The 24,277-nt window shown below is 49.1% G+C and overlaps 1 protein-coding gene across 2 annotated transcripts in view; it reads left to right on the forward strand.

Annotated features, from left to right (window-relative positions):
- The first annotated feature begins 6,857 nt into the window (after positions 1 to 6,857).
- Veph1 (ventricular zone expressed PH domain containing 1) overlaps positions 6,858 to 24,277 on the forward strand; it is a 111,006-nt gene continuing 93,586 nt past the window's right edge. Inside the window, exons 1-3 of one of the 2 annotated variants that reach the window (XM_048347214.1) lie at positions 6,858 to 7,042; positions 12,881 to 13,162; positions 20,633 to 20,848. In XM_048347214.1, the coding sequence (XP_048203171.1) occupies positions 13,025 to 13,162; positions 20,633 to 20,848 (354 nt within the window). In that variant the 5' untranslated portion in view covers positions 6,858 to 7,042; positions 12,881 to 13,024. The remainder of the gene's footprint in view (positions 7,043 to 12,880; positions 13,163 to 20,632; positions 20,849 to 24,277) is intronic. The other variant, XM_048347213.1, reaches the window with a different exon arrangement.

The following is a 24,277-nucleotide window of genomic DNA, read 5'->3' on the forward strand; positions in this document are numbered from 1 at the left end:
ACCGTGATGGCATTGTTTATAAAGAACGAGTGTTACCTATGCTGGGAAAGTATAAATGGAGGTTAGGCCTTTTTCAAGGTAAATGATTGCTGCATTTTGTGTCTGAGCTCAGTAAGCTCTTAAACGTTCAAAACCTAGATTGTAGACATTATACCAAAAATACCCACAAATGCCATTTAAAAGAAAATGTAGTAAAATTTAGTATAATCCCGGTGCATATGTAGACTAATTTTGTAATCATATGGGAAAAGCAATGCACTTTTGGAATAAAATCTTTACTGCCTTAGAATTGCACTTTCCATAAAGATAATCTAAGTAAACCTAACCAATTTGCTTTGCTTTGCTGAGGGCAATAAAATATGGAAAAGTAATGTTTAAGTGTTTGGTGGGAAAAAAAAATCTTGTCAAGGTTTGAACACACAAAACAGATAGTTTGAGTCATGATATGGAGAACAGAAGCCTTGGAGATGAGCCAGGAGGGCTTGGGGCCATTTGAGGGGACTGAGAGTCCCAGCGGCTGGGTTGCTGTGGTCACAGAGTGATGCACCCAGAAAGGGGAGGAGTCCCAGGCCTACCAGGAGGGAAGGAGAGCTGAAATCCTTGAGAGGCCACAGGGTACACTGGAATAAAGAAGCTAAGCTAGACCTCAACTTATCTCAATATGCAAAACTGGATGAAAACCAGCGCTAATGCCTCCGAGTACTGGGCAAGAACAAATGTAAATCCTCTTTCCAAGAACATGATATCCTTAGCCTTAAATAATCTCTACAGTGCACATTGCAAATGCAACCTCTATTCACACACCAACACGCAATCTCATATACACACACTCAACACACCCACACACAAGCAAACAACAAAACAGTCCCAGTAGTTGACATGGGAATTTAAAAAAAAAAAACTAAACAAAAATTCTAGACACATAAAAATATGATGGTTGAGATTAAATTAGTGAATAGGATAGTATATTAGTCACAACTGAGGAAAGAATTCATGAACTGGAACAGAAGGATCAATAGCCAGAATGAAGTATAGAAAGTCAAAGGATAGAAACAATGCATAAATGCGACACTTAAATAAAACAACAAGGAAGGATGCTATGCAGGGAACCCAGGTTCTTGTTTCTTCTACTAAAAAGTAAAAACAGGCTGTGAATCAGTGACCTCCGTTTCACTTGATTGTGTGTGTGTGTGTGTGTGTGTGTGTGCATACACATGTATACGTGTGAGTGCCAGTCCTGGGCCTTGAACTCAGGGTCTGAGCACTGTCCCTGAGCTGTTTTATTCAAGGCCAACAGCCTTCTACCACAGCTCCACTTCCAATGAACTCAATTTCGAACTCAGGAAAATAGAGAAAAGAATAAACCTGAAGAACAGTGTAGGAAGACCGGGCTCCGGTGGCTCACATCTATAATCCTAGCTCATCAGTAGGCTGAGATCTGAGGATTGTGGTTCAAAGCCAGAGCAGGCAGAAAAATCCCTGTGAGACTCTTATCTCCAATTAACCACTTAAAAACCAGAAGTAGTGCTGTGGCTCCAGTGGTAAAGCTCTAGCCTTGAACACAAAGAGGCTCAGGGACAACGCCCAGGCCCTGAGTTCAAGCCCCACAATAGATTAATAACAATAGGAATGTATGAAATCTAAAGTATAATCTAAAGAAGCAACTCTTTAGGAAGTCAAAGAAGAATGTCACTCCAAGAGTTGGGAAATATAAATGTATAGAAGATAGACAGTAGAGATCGAAGCAGAACTTAATGAAACACAAATGACAAGAAAAGAAAACCAACAAAACTCAATCTCATCCTTTGAATAATGAATGGCAAGATGGCTGAAAACATCATAAATAGTAGAAAATAATGAGAAAGAATCTACCAAGGAGCATTTTAAAGAAATAATAGGAAGCAAGCAAATGCTGTTGTTAAGTCTACAGTTACTTTCACTCGTGTTTGAATTCCAACCCTTTGGAAGGATGTGTGCTTTTTCTTGTGGTAAAAGCTCAGATAAGAGCCAGGTGCAGGGGATACAGGAGTATTTAGGTATGTGAATGGGTATATTTATGCTCCTAATATAATTTAATGTGGAAATAAAATGCTTAAAACAAATTTAATTAGAGCAAAATACAACTTTTTGTAGCAAGACCCCCTTAAAAAACCCCAATCTGAAAGATAATTTAAATATTATTATGATCATTACATAAATAGTAGAGTTTACAATCTACAACATATAAAATACAAATCAATAAGAAAAAAGAGACTTCATAGCAATGCATGAAAACAATATGACCTCTCTAATTAGCATTTTGGAAAAGTCAAAAACATGTTCAGAATTTAAAATACATCTAATCTCACTTTTGAGGAAAAAGGAAAATTACCATTAAAAAAGATACCATTTTTATTCACTGCTCGTTCCAATTAAGAAGTCTTTTCTAAGTTGCCAGAGAGATGACAGAAAAAGCCACCCTAATTGTGCGTGTATGGGTTGTACTGTCTTGTGGGGTGTCACTGGCCGTGTTTTATAAAGTTAAAATGTCCCATGCTCCACCGTGCAGAATCCCGGGCCAGTGCCCGCACCTGTGCACGCAAGGTTTTCCGGGCGTGCCTCTGGGTGTGTGCTTAGCTGACACTCTACAGATCTCACCCCATGGCCCATGACGAGCATCCATCCTTCCCTGCGATTTCCTCCGTTTCCCCCTACTGTCCAGGACCACCAGGCCCTCCTCCCGGGACAGCCTCCTGCCTGTCCCACAGGCTGGGACCACTCGGAGCCCCATCCTGAGATGCTCTCTTCTGGTGCCCTGCGCCGTTGAAAGGATCTGCTCGCGCTTGGACTGGAGTGGCCTGGGCTTGGGGCCGCGCCAGCCTGGCCTGGCTGGAAGCTGGCCAGAGTGGAAAGAGGCTGGTGCTGGGCAGCTTCCCATCTTCCTAGACGGTGTGCCCTGGAGTGAGGCTACCCCAGCACACCCCTCGGGATGGGGGCTGCGTGGCCTTGGAGGTCGGTCGTGAGCATGCTGACCACCGCAGAGGTGACTGCCTTTAATCCTGGAGAAGCCACTTAGGACCGCTTCGCCCCAGCTCTCGAGGACAGCCCTGCCATGCCCAGTGCTGGTGCTGCCCCCTCCAGCATAGGCCCACCCCAAACACCCCCCACAGACAAGCGAGTTTCCTGAGGCAGCTACTGGCCGAACCAGCTCTGCGGGGGGCCCTAGACCGTGCCCAGGTTCACCCCAGGAGTCTCCGGCCATGGCGCCCTGGGGCTTTCTGGGAGGTGAGAGAAATTCTTTGTCCCAAAGCCAGCCTACTGTACAGATTTCAGTTTGCTTATCTGACAGGCGGTGGGCACCCTGGGAGGTTGGGAAACGTTCCCAGAGCTTGCCTGCCCTTACTAAGGGCACTGATAGACAATGTAAGAGCTCTCTCTTTCTCCCTAGGCCTGCAGAGTGGGGGCTCCCCGGCCCTCCCCCTTCCCCTCCTCTCCCTCCTCCCCCTCCCTCCACCCCCCCCCCACACTGAAGCCTGGTAGCAGGTGCCAGGATATTTTGTTTCTCCTCCTGTGCTGTTCTCCCAGGTCTGTGGATCTTACAAGGTTTCCTTTCTTCTCTTGGTAATTCCCAGAGGTCTCCCGGGAGCTCTTACCTGCCTCCACCCGCAGTGATACACCTGCTGCTTGGGCTCTTTGAGGAGTAGCAGGTGAGTGCCCCCCCCATCTATCCCCCGGAGACCCCTTCTCTTCCTCATGGCTACAGATTGTTAAGATGTCATCTCCTTTATTCCTGACATGGGCAACGTGTGTCTGGTCTGTGTTGATTTAGCAAGCTTTTCTCCTTTTCCCCTTCCTCAGTACAAGGTTGTAGTCTCTTCCCTCCTCACTGTCAGGACTGAGAAAAACTAGAACATTTATAGTTTGGACAATTTGACAAGGGAAGAAAATGTATCTCATTCTGGGCGTTTCTTTCTTTCTGCTGATGAATGATTCTATTCTCGAATGTGGACCTTATTGGTGCTTTTAGAGAGGCATTCCTTCACCCATCAAGTGTTTCCTGAATGCTTCCTTGTGCCAGGAGAAGGTAGAGCTAGAGTTCCTCCGAGGATTTCCACCCCACTGTCTCCTTCAGGGCTGTCAGCTTCTGGGAGAGGGTGGGGTAAACAGCACTGGTGGGGGACCAGAGGCTCCCTGATCTGCTGCAGCCAGGGCCAGGCCGGGGGGCGGAGGGGGGGGGGCGCAGATGCACCTGCATCGACGGGCAGCAGGCTTCCTTCCAGTGAAGGGGCAGGCAGCAGCGAGGCCCAGGGAAGAAAGGAAGGAGTTGGACATATCATCAGTCAGTTCTTAGTTGCAAGCAACAGGAGCAGCCATGTCTGGCGAGAGTGAAATGCACTGTCTGGAACATGCATTGAAATGCATTGTCTGCGGGGGCTGGCAAGGAGGGGTGCGATATCGCTGGGGACTGGGGTGCAGCATCGCGGCCCATGACACGGAAGCCACCCAGCTGCTACACCCCGGGCTCCGGGTCATTCCACCCTCTCCCTGCTCCCTGCGGAGGCCTGACCTTGCAACCTCCTCTGCCCATGGAACTTAGAGGCTTCTGCGGCTAGACTCGAACACGAAGTCGGTTCTGTGGTTCCTCTTTCTTTGCTTCTGAAGCACGGCCTTGCCCAGAGCGGCAGAGGGGGCAGAGGGGTCTTCGGCGACTTGCACTGCTCTCCCCACTGTGTTTTCAGCCGTTTGGATGCGTACCATGTACCGGATGCCATCCCACACGCTGGAGATTACAGTCGTGGGTAGCTCATGCTACTTGGAAGGCAGAGATCAGCAGGACTGTGGTTCCAAGTCAGCCTAGGTAAAAGAAGGTTAAGCGGAACTTGCTATCCACAAATAAGGCAAATCGGGTGTTTTATGCTGGGCCAGAATGTGAGACCCGACTCAAGTTAGACCTGAGATGCTGTTCTGATCACAGCGGGGGAAGCAGAGCTGGTGGGGGTTTCCCAAGGTCCTGAGCACGCCAAAGAGAGCGAGCGAGAGATTGGTGGGGAGGGATTGTCAATCTCCTTGTGTAACGAGCACAGGATGGAGCTTTTACCCAAGTCACCAAGGGGGTGGCAGAGTTGAGAGGATGGGCCGGGGGCTGTGTTGGTGACCCAGGAGTGACAGTTGTCACTCTGCAGTCCGGCTCTTCATGGAGGGTCACCAGCTCCTTACCCAAGTCCCCAAGGAGGGGCCGGCGGCCACCAATCCACTTCCTATCCCCACGTGGCATCTTATCACACGCCTGGAGGCTCCACATATCAGACCTGGCCGCCAGTGTGTCGCTCAGCCGTGGCTTCCCACAGGACTTCCTCTCGTGAGACAGAATTGCTCTCTGTGTTTGTCGTGTGAGGACCTGGCTTCATTGTGGTTGGATGGAGGTGAAGGTCATTTTCCTCTCCTAGAGGTCCATCTTTCCCTCTCCCTCTCCCCCTCATCTGTGTTTCTTGTCAACAACACAGGCTTGTCAATCAGGCCGGAAGGGGAGCTATCTAGCATTAAGGCTGCTGCTGGCAAGGTAGAGTCTCTGATAACAGGGCAGCTGTAGGCCTGACATTCTTTCTTCTTAATATCTCATTTAGTGGAAGCAAGTCATAACCGCCACCCCACTCATGGGTGGGAGGTCGGGGGGAGGACCGTGCAAGAGCATGAAGACCAGAAAGTGGATTACGGAGTCACTGTCAGGCCTCCTCAAACGTGAAGGACGCGGAACGGACAGGATTCAGAAGAGCCACTGATGTGTGGAGAAAGAACGGAGAGGGGGGTGGGGAGGCGCTCCGCTCCGCTGCTTTCCCCATAACACGTTTCACTGAAATACACCTTCCACCAGGAAACAAACCCTGGGCATCTTGGGCATACATCTTTAGGGCCTCACTTTCAAGAAGCTGGACACTCAAGAGTCAAACCAGCTTGAGGGCAACTGGCTTCACAGTCCCAAATGAAGGCACCATGGTGGTTGGTGGCAAGACCACAGGGTGAACAATCAGTCTGTCTTCTCACTGCCATGTCTGGCAGCACAAACAGCCCCTCCTCCCGGACCAGACATTCATGCTCACCCTGGGCTTGGCCTGGGAAGGTCCCATGTCTCTCCCCTACATTAGTCACGGTGACCCTTTAGGGCCCATCCTGTTGATGGACATTCGTGCTACCCAATGAGCATGGCTTCTCATAGACATCTAGTTATGGTTCTGGCTAGGATAAGTGGATCATGGGTGGTAGTCAGAGGAAAATGATTTGTACCTCATGAGCATGGCTTTGTATTCAGCCAGCAATCTGTTCGCATGGCAGCCTAATGTAATGGCCAGTGATGTGAACATATTACTATTTCCTTACATTTTCCCCTCCCCAGAAGGTCACAGATTGCCTGAAAGCACTGGTTGGGAGAGGCTCCGGTGGGCTTTATCACCTTACAGGAAGGCAAGGCCTCGGGTCACTAGAGAGGAGGGGAAAGCTCTTGTCCGTAGTCTTCTTCTAGCCCTGTGGTATATTTGGCTTCAATATCATTTCATTCCATGGCTTCCCTCTCTTTCTTCATCCCCAAACTCTTTCCTCCATGCCAGGAAATTAAAAAAGAGGCCCTACATCTGATATTAACCTAAAACTTCCTTGATTCCTTAAAGTGAGTTATTAATTAACAGAACCTAAACTACTAGTGGGTAGACAAATGTAAATTCTCTTAAACTGCGGAGCAGTTTCAGAGAAGCTGCTGGAAATGTACCGTAGAAGTCAGCTAGGCTCTGTGCCAATGGTCAGGTCTGAAGAGAAGTTTGGGGGGGGGGCGGGCGGGGAAGTTGCTAATTTGTGGATTCTAGGGGAAGGCTGGAGGGAGGGGCCAGCGGGGCCGGGGACTCGGGAGGCTCCGGGAGCCAGCAGCAGCCGCAGCCGCAGCCGCCACCGGCCGGGCAGGAGCTGGGGACGGCCGGCCAGGCAGCTCACTCTGGGGTCGCAGCTGAACTGCGCTGAAGATCAAGCTTCAGCCTTCGGTGGCCTGGGACACCGCCACAGTCCCCTGGGCTCTGAGGTATGGCTGTCCACCTTCCTGTTCTTGTTGTTCAGATAAAACTAAAGCGGGTGTCAGAAAGAGCAGGGAAGGGCGGCCTGAGGGTCCCGATGCCCCCCACCCCCGGGGGCTGTGTGTCCAGGCCAGCAGGCATGCGCTTCAGGAACCGGGGTAAAAGTCCACTCCTGGTGGCTGACTACACACGGCAGGTCTTTAGGCCTCAGGAGCTAAAAGCTGCTGTGTGCCTTGTGTTTGCTTATTTACTCGGTGATAGTCTAGTCTCCTTCCTGGCATAATTCTGTTGATCTCAAGACACACGTGGAAATGGGCAGAAAGCGTCCCTGCCTCCAAGTATTCTACAGAGGTAGGTGCACGGCGCTGGTCAGGCTGCCCTTTCCTGTCAACTGCTGCCGCCGTCTCTTCCGATGGGGTCATGTCGCCCAGCCTGACCGCCTCTTTTTCTTCTTCTACACACACGTTGAATGAGTATGTGATAAGCAGCCATTGAGTCTAATGACATAGGTGTCTAATGACATAAAGTTATGTGTAATGTCTAAAGTTAAAGAATAGAAAAAAAATTACTTAGGAAATTATTTGGATAGCTCATAGTGTTGTGTAAGTGTGTGCCTTGTACATACACACGAAGAACACATCTAACTGGAGTGCTTCTCAGAGTTGAAGCATTTGGGTATGTTTTCTGAGGTTAAAAAAAATAGACACAATAAAATTGGAATTAGGGCTGTTTTGCAAAGCAAGATTCATATCATTCCAGAAGAAATACGACTTGCAAATAAACCTTAACAGGTGAAGGAAAAAAAAATGGAGACAGTCTGAAACTACCTTGAAAGCCTGCGGAAGTCTCGTGTTTAGGATGCTTGTTAGTAAGTTCTCTTGCATCCCCCTACCGGGAAATGTAAGTTTCCTCTCTGCGTGGTTCCAGCACTATAGCATGGGTGGAAAAAGAAAACAGACTGAGTTCTCACCTACATCGGTGGCCGATTTGATTTCTGTCTCAGCTGAATGGCCATCAGCCCAGTACAGACCTGCCGGATGAGTTCTGGTACAAGAGACAGAGCCGGTGGGCATTTCCAGCCTGAGAGCCGGGTGCAGCAGTGGAGGGGAGCACCATGCCCGGCAGAGACGCCCAGGAGGCAGGCATCCAGGGAAACAATAGGCCTCTGCAAAGGGCTGAAATGTGTGCGGCCAACGCCATGGGAACGTCTGCAGTCCTGTCAGCACCGTGAGCACAGGGATGCCCTCCCGAAGAACCCGCTGGCCTTTCTTTCAAGGGGAAAAAAAATCTATCTGAGAACTTGACTAAAACTTTCTAGGCCCAAAGGGATCCAAGTTAGTGAATGGGTATTTTTAATTCAGGCAAGGAAATCTGAAAATGTATTGGTGCAAAATAATGTCCAAAACTGAGAGAGAGAGAGAGAGAGAGAGAGAGAGAGATCTTGCCATTCTAGAAACTTCTGAAGTTGAGGAAGTCAGGAATATCCTAAACAGAGTTGAAAGCGAGGGGCTGAATTCCTCAGAATAAACTGACTTCCTGAGCTAAGTAGGTTTACAAGAGTTCCCTACCCCCTCAAAGAATCTGCCTTCTCTACCGGCGTAGCCCCACAGTAGAAAGGAGGAATGGTCCCATTTGTGCATTTCTGCACCGTCTATACATGCATAATAAAGTATTCATTTACTTAGTAGTGCGTATTAAGTGTGAGTCACCTTGAAAGGTCATCGAGAGTGAGGGATGTCCCTCTCCTAAACTTACTTGGAAAATTCACGCATCTGAATTCAGGCAAAAAGATGGTCTGAGATATAAAGGATGAGGCTACATTTCTGCTCTTCAGCCTCAATGGGGTGGGATTATAACGAGGTTATCTCTCCAGAGAATAAAATAAAGTTGCTCCCCCAAATCTCCAGAAATACTTCAAAAGCATGAAGCTGTCCCATAGCAAATGAACTGCACCTGGGTGTGAGACTGGGGTAAAGGGCAATGATGATGTGTGCATGACACAAACTGAGGAGAGCGAAGCGACTCAACGCTGAGAACTCCGTTTGGTCATCTGTGTTGCCGCTAGAAAGGGAGGACAGGAGGCCAAGTACCTGCGATTCATGCCTGTCATCCCAGTTACCCAGGAGGCTGAGAAACGAGGATCGTGGGTTAAAGCCAGCCCAGGCAGGAAAGTCCACAAGACATTATCTCCAATGAACCATCAAAAGGCTAGAAGTGGAGCTGTAGCTAAAGTAGAGCAGTGCCAGATTTGAAGGGGGAAAGAAAAATGCAAGGCCATGAGTTCAAGCCTCAGTACTGGCACAGACAGACAGACAGACAGGCACGCACGCACGCACGCACGCACGCACGCACACACACACACACACACACACACACGTATGATCCGGAGGGAACAACCTACAAGAACTCACAAGTCCTATTAAGGACTGGTTGGTCCCACTCCTCCCGTGATGCAGGACAGAATTCTGGGCGAATGAATGCTTTCATAACGGAACTCTTGGTGGGGTGGTTCCATACATGAGCTGATAGGAAATGCTGAGATCACCCCCGGAGGACCTGGGGGTCACTGTCCTCTAGCCGGTGGCCAGTGCCCATTGTGGCTCTTGTGTCACACCTTGGATGGGTGTCACTCCTGGAGAAACACTGTGGTCCTGGGGATGGATTTCTCGGCAGGGAAGCCCTCTTTGTGCTTTCCTAGCGGGGAGGTCCTGTGGGGACCCACAAACCTACTGCAGGGGAAAGCAGGGTCCAAGAAGAATACTTTGTATTTTTTTAGGCATGGTTCAAAGCATGCACTGTTAGTTGTTGGGTCAATAGGGGCAATTTGGGTGCCTTTTTTTCTTCTCTGAAATGCTAAAAGGTTAGGCAAGATTGACGTTTTCCCCCCTGATTATTGCTGCAATATTTAGAGGTACAACGAGTCTGGTGGCTCACACCTGTAATCCTAGGTACTCAGAAAACTGAGATCTGAGGATCATGGTTTGAAGCCAGCCAGTGCAAAGAAATCTGCAAAACTATCATCTCCATTTAACTGCCAAAATGCTGGGAGTTGGGGGCTGGGAATGTGGCCTAGTAGAGTTCCTGCCTAGCATGCATGAAGCCCTGGGTTTGATTCCTCCACATACACAGAAAAAGCCAGAAGTGGCGCTGTGGCTCAAGTGGCAGAGTGCTAGCCTTGAGCAAAAAGAAGCCAGGGACAGTGCTCAGGCCCTGAGTTCAAGGCCCCAGGACTGACAACAACAACAACAAATTCTGGAAGTAGAGCTGAAGCTCAAGTGTTAGAGCAACAGCCTTGAGCAAAAAAAAAAGCTAAAGAAGGATGCAGGGTCCTGGGTTCAGATCCCAGAGCAGGTGTGCACAGGTATACAGAGAGAGAGAGAGTACATGGAAACATATAAGGGGCATACAGCTTAGCAAGAAGGAAAACAAAGAGTCTGAGCTGTGGAATAAGCGTATCCCACCTCAGAATCCTCTTGTTCTGGAGGCAGAGCAAGAGGCCCCTGAGTTCCGGGGGGGCGGGGGCGGGGGGGAGTTTGTGAAGCGCGGAGTGAATCGCTGACTGGGAAGTGGGCATCGGGCCTCAGCCCCTCTCTTCCCTGGGCCACGGGGAGCCAGCGGCCCTCCCTGGCCCCACCCCATCCTTCCCAGGATGGGGACAGGCTTCCACCCACACTGGGTGTTTTGTCTTCTCCACTGAACAAAACAAGGCTCCTGGACGCGAGCAGGCGTTGTGTGTCCCCCCCCTAGGAAGCAGCTTTCCCGGGGCGCCTCTCCTGGGCAAGGCGCGCCTGTCACCTGACCCTGTCCTGGGGACTGCCGTGGCTTCGTGCTGCATTCCTGGAATTCTTCCGCCCAGGCCCCGGGCTGAGCGCCACAACCTCCGTGGGCTGAGCGGATGTCACCAGACGCTGGGCCCAGTCCACAGCAGCTTAGCCAGGCAGGGAAACTGAGTCTGGGGACAGCTGTGACCCCTAGAAATAGTCGTGTTTGTTTCTTGGGGAAAGCTCCTTCATCAATTTGCGCTTAAAAACAAGTGGAAACCAAAAACTAAAATTACATAATGAGAGTGAGCCTCTGATGAGGATTGCTTAAAGATTAGGGCAGGAAATGATGAAGGGAAGAAGTGAAAGAGGCGGAATACAAGAGACTTTTGTAAGCCAGTGGGGGTTTGGTTTTGGTTTGTTGTTGTTGTTGCTTCTTTTTGTTTCATGCAAAGAGTATTGAGATCGGGAGGCGGAACCGCAGCCGCTCTGTGTGGCACTGGACTTGCTTCTTCCTCTCCGATAACACTGTGTATTGCTAATTAATGCTCAGGTTGGTGGGAGCAAGCGGAGGGGGAAGTGTCCAGCCAAGAGCTTAGTGCATGGAAAGCCACCGAGTCTGGGCTCGTGTGGGTTGCACACATGTGTATTTCAAGCACACACAAGTATCTGTACGTGTGCGCATGTCTGTGCATTCAGGTGACACTCGGGACGGTGACATTCGTAAGGATAAGGAGTTTCTCCGGGCATTCGGCATTATTTGTTTGGGCTCTGACAACCTCTGCTGTACAGAAATGACAGGCGGGAGCCCAATGCCATAGCTCATCCTATAATCCCAGTTACTCAGGGTTCAAAGGCAGCCTGGGCAGAAAAGTCCACCAGATTCTATCTCTAACTAACCATGGAAAAAAGTATGAGACAATTAAAAAACAAACACTGCACCAAAGGCATGGCTCAAGTGGTCGAGTACCTAAGAGCATACATGCAGAGTAAGAGCAAGGAATAATTAAGGACTTGGTACTCTGGGAGTATGCAGAAAGATGCCAGGCAGGAGGTGAACATACACAAGGCCTCAGCCGTTGACTGTGTAAGGGTGAAAGACGGCGTGATGCAATCCATCTTCTTCTGGCTTATCCGCAAGGGCTGTGAAACGTGCCTGAAGGCGGGCGTGACGTGGTGGCCTGCGCCTGCCATGCGGGCTATGCGGGAAGCTGAGATCGGGAAGGTGCCAGGGCCAGCCCGCACTGACGGACACATCTGCCTGACTCCCACCTCCTTGGAGGGTAGGGTAGCTCGACGCCGTTATGCACACCTGCGTGCCAGCAACGGCAGGTAGCCTAGACCAGGTGGGTGGGGGGTTCGGTGCACACCTGTGCACGAAAGCAAGACCCTATCTGCAAGTAGTCAGTGGGAAACAGGGCTGGAGTCGTGGCTGAGCTGCTCAGCCATGTCGCAAGCGCTCGGACCACCGTAGCAAGGCTGAGCTTTTCCTAACCCTGAGCTCCGGGCAGCATCCTAGAGTTCATTGCCACTTGTGTAGGAGCACGGGGGAGCGCGGTAAGGATTGCGATCACGTGGGAACGGAGGGAAAAGCGAACTCCTATCGCCAACTTGGCAAAGTGAATCTGGGCAAGAGGGTAAAGATTGGCTTCCACGTTCAGCATCCAGAAAGGTCCCAGGCAGGGGGTCCGGGAGGCAAGGCCTGCGTCCCCTTCTCCCTGTCTGGGTGATTTCCACCGCAGTCTGGAGAGGGGACAGCTAGCACATGCCAGTCCTACTTGTTGCTCATCCACTTTTTTCCCCTTGAAATAGAAAAGAGAAAATAAGAAGTAAGTGTAGGGTATGAGCTGCTGGGTTGTTTTTTTTTTTTTAGGTTAAAATTAAATTTCAGAGAGATCTAATCATCTCTGACAGAACTTCCTGAGCCAAAAATAAGCCGAGAGCTCATTTGAAGCCCATCAGGCTGAATCTGTCACTCTGTCCACGTTTCCAAGTGTCTTTGCTCTCCGGTGGGTGCCAAGGTCACTTTCTGCGCTCATGCCATTCTGTCCATGGCTGCATTGTGTCATTTGTTTCCCTTCTCAGAGAGTGGCAGCGGCGACCTCCAAGTCTGGAGGAAAATGGCTTCGTGCGGCATATGAAGTCCACCCCTGCCACCTGGCTCTCTCTCCCTAACACCTGACCACCAAATGCATGGATCCCCGGCAAGCCCACTGACAATCCCTCAGCATGCACCAGCTCTTCAGACTTGTTTTGGGACAGAAAGATCTCTCACGAGCTGGGGACCTCTTCTCCTTGGATGACTCTGAGATTGAAGACAGCCTGACGGAAGCCTTGGAGCAGATTAAAATAATTAGCTCATCGCCAGTAAGTACCCTGCTTTATGGACCAGGCTAGAACTAAAGGAATGGATACCACGGGTGGGGGGGGGCAGGAGTTGATGGTTCCAGGGGAGGGGAGAAGACCAGGGATATTCCCTTCTCTTTACTCTGCTCTGTGGTTTAGTTGGTGTCTAAGAAAAGGCATCCAGTTGCTAGAGCAATGGGTTGTATAGAGCAACACTGCGCTTGCTCAGTGTCCAGTGTTTCACATGGCTCTCAATGGCCCCAGACACTCACCTCCCCCAGAGACAGATCCTCAGAAAGATGCAGTCTTTTCTCCTGGCTCCAATATCTGGTTCTACCCTGACCAGCTCAGTCTAACGACTGTCCGTATGTCAGAGGCTTCATGAAGAAATGCTGCAGGCAAGGGTCAGTCATCGTTGAGCTCATTAACTTTCGAGCCAGGTGAATATAAATCCACTCTTCTACAAGAAGGGGAGGATTTGCAAGACAGTCAAATGATTAGAGCGCATGGGAAATACCAGGGTGTGAACTGCCCTCTTGGAGCAGCTAGCTCACACTTGAAAAATAATGAATGGTTCGAACTGTAAAACAGGTCCTGTCTGGGGTGAGGGCCACGTGGAAAGGGGGAAGGAGACAGGATATGGCAATGTGCTTCACCTACATGCGTGGAAATGGAAGACGAATACTTGCTGAGGTTGTATGGGGAAGGGAGAAAGGAAATGAGAGAAAGTGACAGCGGTGTATCGTATGCTCTAGAGATGCATCCACAGGAAGCCCTGTTCTACACCTAATTGATGTGAATAAAAATGCAAATATAAGAAAAGGCATCCGCGGAACCATCGGGTCCGCCGGTACTCGCGCCACTCTGCCCGCCTTCCTGCGGGGAGCAGAACTCGAGCTGGCAGCCTGCGGGGACAGTCTCACAGATGGACGGGGTGCGAGCTGTCTTGAAATGACGGGAGGAGTCAAAGTAACAAACTCGAGGTGATAGCCGGCCTGCCTGCCGGGGTCCACGAGGGCATCGGTGTCCCTGGCAGCTGTGTGCTGGAGGCTGAGTAATGAAAGAAGGCAGATGGATGACACTGCCTGCCGGGGAGGGAGCGTGACACCCAGCGAGCAGCTCCCCGGGTGCCAGGAGTGATGGAAGGGTGGACACGGGCTGCCCAGCGAGGCTGGACGGGGACCTGCTTGATTGTGCTGGGCCCCTACGGGAGCTGCTTCCTCCTTCAGAGACGTAGACACCCGGCCTCCTGTCCCCCCCCCACCCCACCCCCGTGCAGCTGGGTGGGGCCTGCCGGGGCTCGCCGCAGACCCCCTGAAGTGGGGAGCGGGTTGGAGGCCCTGCAGGGCATCGGGGCAGCTGGGGGCGGGGGGGGAGGGGCTCGTCTTCAAGCCTGTCAGCATTGTGGCTCGCTGGCAGCTAGTTCCCCACGGAGCAACGAGGTCATGTCCCCAGGCTATGCCTCTCACAGCAATTACGTGTCCACATTTCCTTTTCTAGAGCATTAACCCACTTAGGGTGACTCCAATCCCGCAGAGTCCCTGGTACATTTCCACTCTCGGGGGTGGGGGGGGTGGCGTGATGCTGCCATTTCCAGCAGCCCCTCTTCTGCTCTTCTAGAAATAACTTGGCTGAATAGGACACGGATTTTTTTTTTTTCCATCTTCCTACAAGTGAAAAACAAAACAAAACAACTCCAACAAACACAAAAAAAAGCCTCTAACGTCCCTCAAGCCTATTTCCACCAGAGGTCAGTAGTGGCTCTGAGTTCTTTTGCGTCTCTAAACGGCTTCGGATTTAGAATGAGTGAGCTGTCTGTCACCTGGCTCGCTGCTAGGCTGTGCAGGCTGGCTGATCCCTCTCATTAAGAGCGTGGCTGGCAAGTGAAACTATCCAATTATCATCCCATGTGGACAGCAGGGCTGGAGAGTGAGTAGCCCAAGTAGCTTCTGCATTTATTGATTTCTGTCACGCATCTCCCTTTTTTTTGGGGGGGGGAGGGGGTGGGGGAGGCTGGTCCTACAGCTTAAACTCAGGGCCTGGATGCTGTCCCTGAGCCTCTTTGTACACAAGGCTAGTGCTCTACCACTTGAGCCACAGTGCCACTTCCGGTTCTCAGGGTAGTTTCCTGGAGACCAGAATCTCACAGACTTTGCTGCCCAGGCTGGCTTTGAACCACCATCCTCAGCTCTCAGCCTCCTTAGTAGCTGGGATGGCAGGCGCGAGCCACGGGGGCCTGGCTCACATCTCCTTTCTAACTTCTACCCGTAACCACAGAAGCTGAAGAAACATGGCGACGTCTCGTTTACGTCATTAAGCGGAAGGTGGCTGCTGTCTGTAGCCTCGTCTCTTGCTTTTCACGTTGACCCAAGGGGCCCTCCAGGGGCTTGCTTCCCCTTAGCAACCCTGTGACCAGCCTTGGTGATGGGACCTTGGATTGATTTCCTTACTGGGCTTCCAAGGACTTGGGTCCCAGTAACCAATTTCTCTTCAGGAGCACCGAACTGCTGTCCTGGCAAACACCACACCTGCACTCATGCTGCTCAGGCTGGAGTGGGGTTTTGATACTTTTTTTTTTCCTGCCCTTCATGTTCTTTTAGTGAAGGGCCTCTCTTTTTTCCTTCTTCTTTATTGTCAAAGTGAAGTACAGAGGGGTGACAGTTTCATATGGAAGGCGAGTACATTACTTATCCAACTTGTTACCTCCTCCCTCATTTTCCCCCCACCTCCCCCCTCCCCCACTTCCCTTCCCCCGGCCATGAGTTGTAGGGTTGGTTTACACCACTTGGTTTTGTAAGTATTGCTATGCAATGGTTTGTCTTTTGATGGCTTGCCTCTCTTTTTTGGTATTTCCTTCCCCTTCCCTAGTTCTAATACACGTCTATACAGTATCTGGGGTACTAAGAACAGTTACAGTAATAGCAGGAGTAAAACCACAGGAAGGGAATACGAGAGGACAAAGGTACAGTTTCACATGGCATGTTGGAATTAACTACAGCAATGATATGCCACTTATTACCATAACATGGAGTTCATTTCACTTAGCATTATCGTCTGTGTTCACACAGGCATAGCTATTGAGCTGTTGTGATCTTCTGCTATGTCTATCCTAGAGATGTACTAATTATTCCCTATAAGGGAAACCATAGGGTTTATGTTTCTTTGGGTCTGGGTCACTTCACTTAGTATGATTTTTTCCAAGTCCTTCCATTTCCTTACGAATGGAGCAGTTATCATTCCTTCTGATAGAGGCATAGAATTCCATTGTGTATAGGTACCACATTTTCTTGATCCACTCATTAGCTGAGGGGCATCTGGGTTGGTTCCATATTTTAGCGATGACAAATTGTTCTGTGCTGAACATGGTTGTGCTGGTGGCTTTAGTGTGTTCTTGATTGTAATCTTTTGGGTAGCTGCTCCAAAGTGGGGCTGCTGGGTCATAGGGGAGCTCTATGTTTAGCCTTCTGAGGAACCTCCATACCGCTTTCCAGAGTGGTTGAACAGGTTTGCATTCCCACCAACAATGTAGTAGAGTTGTGAAGGGCCCCTCTTGATGGGGTCTTCACCAAGACTCACTACCATTGGCAGGTTGCTGTCCTGCCTGCCAGGGAAGAGAGGGACAAAGATTGCCAACCTAAGCTTGTCCATCAGAATTCATTCCCAGGCATCATAGGTAGGAAGCCAGCAGAGGTGACTTACCGTGATGACGGTGGCCAAAAGAGGGAGTCATTTGTCTGTCACCTCTACCTTGCCTATTTTTTTCCGTGCCAAGCACATCAGCATTTCCGGCAAATCTACAAGCCACTTGCGGGCAGTAACAGCTGCAGTTATCCCACATTTTGCTGTTGCTTGCCGTCAAAATATTCTGGCAAAGACGTCGTTCTTCGTCTCTTGGAAGTTCAAATGCGTAGTGTATGCCTCCTTTTAGCGGGTGAAACATGGAACTTTCTATGCATCCTTCTTGTTCTACTCTCTGCCTGCAGTAACTAAGAGGCTAGCCTCTGCTCCTGCATGGGGGTCGGGGAGGGCCTTAAACTTCGGAGACAAAGCTTAAGGTCTTCATCGCTGGCTTCTGTCTTTCCGACTGAGCTGGCTTAGCACCCCGGGGTTTCAGTGTCAAATTAACCAACCGTAGGAAATATGTTTCTTGAATTTATCATGATAGCTCTAAGAATGAGAGTAAATTGTCTATAGATTCTAAAAAGACTCTTTAATGAAATTCACTCTTTATGCTTGGTAGAAAACTAAAATCAGTAAATTAAGAGAGTATGTTGGCTCTTTTTTTAATGGTATAAATTATAGTACCAAAGATATCTCTCACTGACAAAAACCAACACTATGCTTATTAAAGAAAATTAATAAAATGTGTAAACTTTGAAAAGTGAAAGTGGCACATCCTATATGATTTAAAACATTTACTGAGCTAACCTGGTTAGGCCATGGAGTTTTACATCAAAACAGAAAGGATGAAATCACTGTTCTTGGGATAATCACTTCCATGTGGAAGCTTAGGAAATTCTTGATAACACAACAAGCCTTGAAATGTAAAAGGCACACAAATCAGAAAAGCAGCATGAATCACAGAACTCCTTCTAGAAACCCAGTGCATGATCTAGACACTTACCATAATTAAGAAATATTGAGGGCCAGGAAGATGGCCTAGTGGCAAGAGAACTTGCCTCATATACATGAAGCCCTGGGTTCGATTCCCCAGCACCACATATATAGAAAATGGCCAGAAGTGGCGCTGCGGCTCAAGTGGCAGAGTGCTAGCCTTGAGCAAAAGGAAGCCAGGGACAGTGCTCAGGCCCTGAGTCCAAGCCCCAGGACTAGTTAAAAAAAAAAAGAAAGAAAGAAAGAAATATTGAGCTAAACAAATGCTTACAAAATATTTGCGAAGTGAATAAAAGCTAATTAAAAGGGGAATACCACAATGTGTTTGTTAACAAGAACAAAAAAGACAAGATACAAAAAGAAGCACCTTTAAAAACTTTGTAGGACATGTATAAACTAAGTGACAAAATTAGAATTGCAAAAGAACTGATAGGGGGCTGGGGATATAGCCTAGTGGCAAGAGTGCCTGCCTCGGATACACGAGGCCCTAGGTTCCATCCCCCAGCACCACATATACAGAAAACGGCCAGAAGCGGCGCTGTGGCTCAAGTGGCAGAGTGCTAGCCTTGAGCCGGAAGAAGCCAGGGACAGTGCTCAGGCCCTGAGTCCAAGGCCCAGGACTGGCCAAAAAAAAAAAAAAAAAAAAGAACTGATAGACAGAACAAGCAAGCAGAAAATACAGCCTTGCAGCTGAACTTCATGTACACAAAGCAATTATCTAGAAAATGACTTTTTATCTGTGTGTGTGTGTGTGTGTGTGTGTGTGTTCACAGAGCTTGCACTCAGAACCTTGCACAATGTTAGGTAAGCTCTCTGCTGCTGAGATTTACCCCCAACCCTGGAAATGAAATGTCCAATAACGAATAGTAAGCCGCAAAACACATTCGCTACTTGGAAAAAAAAAAATGGACATTTTAGTTTCCTTGTCTACAGACAGATTGAAAAGCGAAGTTGACTGTTTAAAAGATGAATTTCTAAAATGACAAATAATGGAATGTTTTTGTGACGTTCTTATACATCTAGGAAAAAAAACAGAGATGTTTACTTGCTTTTTATTAGGCTTTTCAATAAAGAGAGCAACATTTAAAAAAAAAAATCATAGAACAGGGGCCGTGTAGGTGAGTTCCCTGCAGTCTCGGAACACCGCCTGCAAGTTGGCGGATGTGGATGGGAATCCAGGGGGATGGCAGCGGGAACTACAGGGCTCTCATTCATCATTACAAACTGTTTTGCCTCTTCTGAACCTTTATACACTGTACTTGAAGTCAATAACAAAACTAAACTTAAACATTGCTAATTTGAAAAGGGAAAAACAATGAAACATCAGAAGATTGATAGGGTTTGACTCCCTAAAGTCTTAGTGTATTAGTAATTAGTAACAAAACACTCTAAAAATAATAAATGTGCAGACACATTTGCAACTCAAATGCTGGCTTAATACCCTTAATAGAAAAACATACTGCACCAAAAGGGAACCAAAAATAGAACCAAAATAAAGTCATCTAAGGTTTAAAAAACAAAAAGACTTAAGCACAGTGCACAATTTTCAAAGGAGGAAATACAAATGACAAAAAGATGTGAAAATAGCCAACCTCACTTTGGGGCAAGGAAATTCCTAAGATAAACAGCAATGAGATACTGTTTTTCTTTTCTTTTTCTTTTTTTGCCAGTCCTGGGCCTTGAACTCAGGGCCTGAGCACTGTCCCTGGCTTCTGTTTGCTCAAGGCTAGCACTCTGCCACTTGAGCAACAGCGCCACTTCTGGCCGTTTTCTGTATATGTGGCGCTGAGGAATCGAACCCAGGGCTTCATGTATACAAGGCAAGCGCTCTTGCCACTAGGCCATATTCCCAGCCCCGAGATACTGTTTTTTAATAATTAAATTACCAAAAAAATTTGAAACGCCTTTGATCTTACAAAGGTGCTGGGAGCTAACCAGGTCTTTGCCCTGCTGACTGAGCGTAAATGACTTTTTTTTTTTCAATTTTTTTTTTTTTTTTTTTTTTGGCCAGTCCTGGGCCTTGGACTCAGGGCCTGAGCACTGTCCCTGGCTTCTTTCCGCTCAAGGCTAGCACTCTGCCACTTGAGCCACAGCGCCGCTTCTGGCCATTTTCTGTATATGTGGTGCTGGGGAATCGAACCTAGGGCCTCGTGTATCCGAGGCAGGCACTCTTGCCACTAGGCTATATCCCCAGCCTTTTTTCAAATTTTTATTATCAAACTGATGTACAGAGAGGTTACAGTTTCATACATTAGGCATTGGATACATTACTTGTACTGTTTGTTACCTCGTCCCTCATACCCCCCTCCGTAAATGACTTTTATCCTCCCAAACTTTCTGGAAAGTCATAGTATGAGTCTTGAAAATATTCCTGCCCTTTGCCTCAGGAACTTCTTTTTTTTTTTTTTTTTTTAAGAAGAATCTATAGTACAATGGATCCACAATTACAGAGAGAGAATTGTTTAGGGTGTGTACTGTCTCACTCGCTATACCATTTGTGTCCTGAAAGAGAGAGGTCGCTCACGGGGAGAACTGGAAAGCAACTTGAAAATATTCTTCGTCGTGACTGTTACTGAAAGTCCAATAGTCGGAAGATCAGGTCCCTGGTAAATGCCCCCGGGGAGCCCCTGTGGGCTCTTGCTGGCCTCCTCTGTGGGTGCCGTAGGACCCCGAGATCTTTGGGCACACTGGTCTATCTGCCTTTGCCGAGCTCCCTTGCCGGGGGAAGAAGGGGTACATTCTGTAGGTCTTTACAACCTCCTTCCCACCCCAGCACCCAGCCGGCTCCTGTTTTCTAAATGACCCGGCTAGTGTTTCCTCCTGCGAACGATGACTTTGTAGAATATTGTTTAACATGAAGGTGTCCTTTCCAAATAGGATTACCAAACCAGTAACAACGACCAGGCAGTGGTTGAAGTCTGTATCACAAGAATAACAACAGCCATCAGAGAGACAGAGTCCATTGAAAAGCACGCCAAGGCCCTGGTGGGGCTCTGGAATGCCTGCCTGGAGCACAGCCTGAGACCTTCCGGCAAAGAGGAAGACACTCCCCATGCCAAGATCGCCTCCGATATCATGAGCTGCATTCTGCAGGTAGGTCGCTGTGCACTCAGAAGCAGCTGCACGCCCAGCCTGGCAGCTCGTAGAAGCATGGGACGGCTCTGAACCCAGACCCTGCTCTCCTGGGCTGCTTAGACACTGGCCGACAACACCGCAGGCCAGGCGGGGCAGCACGCTCGTAATCCCAGAGACTCAACAAGTAGAGATGGGAGGGTTGTGGTTCCAAGCCAGCCCGGGCAAAAGTGAGAAAGATCCTATCTCAACCAACTAGCAAGTGTGGTGGTGTGTACCTGGCACCCCAGAGGCAGAGATAGGAGGGCTGTGGTTTGATGCCAACCCAAGCAAAAGCATGAGACACTGTTTGGAAAACAAGCTAGAAATGGAACTGAGGGTGTGGTTTCAGTGGAAGAGCAAGTGTGAGGCCCTGCACTCAATCCCCAGTCTCTGTCTCTGTCTCTGTCTCTCTCTCTCTCTCTCTCTCACACACACACACACACACACACACACTACAAACCATCAGTAATTAAGACAGTAGGCTGTTAAGTAATAGACTGAGAAAGTTCTATCAAGCCCCAATTCTGGACAAGACATGCTGTAGCTAATTCAAATAACACCACCGCAAACCTCTAGTGGATTTAGTGAGGTGTTCACGTAGAAGAAGCTGACGATAGAGCAAGACTGCCAGATCCCAAAGAGGAAATGCACTCGATGAAAGCCCTCCCCTCCATGGGGACCAAGGAAGGACTGGAGAGGAAGGGGCCGTGCGTGGGGTAAGGTGAAGACAAGTGCGTCTGTCCTGCCGCTCCCTCTTCTTCTGGGGACACCATGCCTGGCCCAGGACAAACCCCGCCTTTCACTTAGAAGTTGGGACATTTTGGAAGAGAAGCGCATTTACAGTTGCCTCGCTTTAATCTGGGTGGTCAGTGACACACCTGTCTGTAATCCTAGCTATTCAGGAGACTGAGATCTGCAAATTGCAGCTCACAGCCAGCCTGGCAAGGAAAATCTGTTAGGCTCTTGTCTCCAATTAACCAGCAAAAAAAGGGAGAGCGGAGGTGTGGCTCAGGTGGTAGAGTACCAGCAGCGTGAGGAAAAAGTTGAGCTAGAGCGCAAGGCCCAGAGTTCGAGCCCTATTACAGGTACACAGGTGAGAGGGAGAGAGGGAGGGAGGGAGGGAGGGAGGGAGGGAGGGAGGGAGGGAGGGAGGGAGGGAGGGAGGGAGGGAGGGAGGGAGGGAGGAAGGATTCAGTAAGTCTCATTTAAGACATCAATCTACAGACCCTGAACTGGTCATTGGTGGATGCCCACTGGGAGTCCCCTTATCACGTGAGCAGTTTCCATGTGTGGACTGGCCACCGTGTATAAGTACCTAACGGAAGTGACAGCTTGTGTGGGGTTAAGAGCTTCTGCTGAGCTAGGTTGCTGTTGTCCTGGGCTCATCCCCTGAAATAAAATCCTGAAGAAGAAGACCCCTGCTCCACCCCCGCTCCCACCTATGGCCTTGGCCTTCAGAGAGGAACACACACACAGGAGCGCGTTGATGGAGACTGAAAGGCAGTTTGGGCACATTATTGTTGACATGGATGATGTTCTAGAAAGAAATTCTGGAGAACTGGCAGTTCAGCCATCAGCCACCAGGAAGTGTTAGAGCTGAGGCCTGGCTTTGCCCCTAGGGCACTAGTTCCATCGGACAGAACCTCTTCCCCAACCAGATTGCCACGTCGTCTCTTCTCCCATCTCTACCATTTCTGTGGATGCTTATTCAAAGAGAGATGTAATCAGAGGGTTGCCCAGGGACAGGGGCCAAGAAAGAATTCCTAAATCAGAACGTATGTGTTTCCGTGTCCATCCCACCGATTCCACATGTCAGTCCTGTTAGGTCCTCTCTTTCAGTCAGAGCGGGACAACCTTGTATACAAAGTGCCCTGGACAGTTGAGAGCATCTGACTAAGACCTTACAGAGGAGGGACTGGCTATTGCAATTAGATCGCTAGTTGATAAGATTGAGATTAGATGGTTAACCTCAGATGAGCTAAGCTCCGGCAATCTCAATTCTACAAGTCACCTGTAGTGTCATCTTGGCCAAATCCACCTTCCTTTGGCCTCCGTTTCTTTGTGTGTAAAACACAGGCAACAGGAACCACCTGTTAGGAGCTGGTTAGGAGCCTATCATTGCCAAAATGAGTTTGTGGTGAGGAGTAAAGGCATGGTAAAAAAGATAAAATAGTGGGCTGGGGATATGGCCTAGTGGCAAGAGTGCCTGCCTCATATACATGAGGCCCTGGGTTCGATTCCCCAGCACCACATATACAGAAAATGGCCAGAGGGGGCGCTGTGGCTCAAGTGGCAGAGTGCTAGCCTTGAGCAAAATAAGAAGCCAGGGACAGTGCTCAGGCCCTGAGTCCAAGCCCCAGGACTGGCCAAAAAAAACAAAACAAAAAGATAAAATAGTTAGCAAGCACTGCATGGACATTAGCTGTGGTTGCTATGGTTATCATCTGCACCCAACACTTTCTCACAGACTATTAAGATCAGCAATTTATCGGAGCCATTGTTGGATCATCTAGCTCTACCCTAGCCCAAGTTGTAAGCTTGGTTTATTCACTGAAGTCATCCCAGCACCTAAAATAGGACCCAGTGCAGGGCCAGTGCTCAAGTGATATTTATGGAGAGATAGGACAAATGAAGGGGCTCTGACGAAGTAATGCTGCTGGTTTCTGTAAAGCTATATTCCCTCCAGATCTGATCCCAACCTCAGACAGAGGCCTGGAAGGGAAGAGAATTGAGCAAGCCCCCCACCCCGCAGGCTCCTAAGGTCCGAATCCTTAGCATCAAAGCTCCCTGGAAAACTGTGTCCGTTCATTTTTCTATTTAGCCAGGCTGCTGGCAACCAAGCACTGTATAGGTAATTCCAAAATAAGTGGGCCAATGCGAGAATGAGTGTGTTCTCAAAATTGAACCTTTCTCAAGCTCAATCATTTCCTATGGCTCTTTAGTTGAATTTCAGACCTGAGCGCCAACACGCTTTTCAACTGGCGACACCACACATTGCTGTCTCCTCCACGCTAGCCTGACTCCTTCTAATCTTAAAACCCTGGGAAATGTTCCCAAAGTACAATTTCGAAAGGAAAAGTCTGCCCCCCCCCCCCGCAAAAAAAGCTGAGGCTGGTGTTCATCTAGTTAAGGCAACCACAGAACAAGGCCCTTTTGTTTCGCCTCTCCAGCGACACACAGCTGCCCCCGCGAGCAACCTCAGTCTCTCTGCAGCACCAGACAGCCACGCGGAAGCTCGCATCCGTGCCAGGGGTTCTAACACTGCGAGTCATGGGGACCACGGTGCGTTTGCAGGGCCGGAGCCACCAGACTTTTCTCTGACCGTGTGCCACGTCTGTGGTCCAAATCATTTGGGAGATAAAATTATCCCCTGGGCCTCGGATGTGTTGCCTTCACCGCCTTTGAAAG

Source organism: Perognathus longimembris, chromosome 5, assembly GCF_023159225.1.
Source record: "Perognathus longimembris pacificus isolate PPM17 chromosome 5, ASM2315922v1, whole genome shotgun sequence".
In the NCBI taxonomy this organism is placed as follows: domain Eukaryota; kingdom Metazoa; phylum Chordata; class Mammalia; order Rodentia; family Heteromyidae; genus Perognathus; species Perognathus longimembris.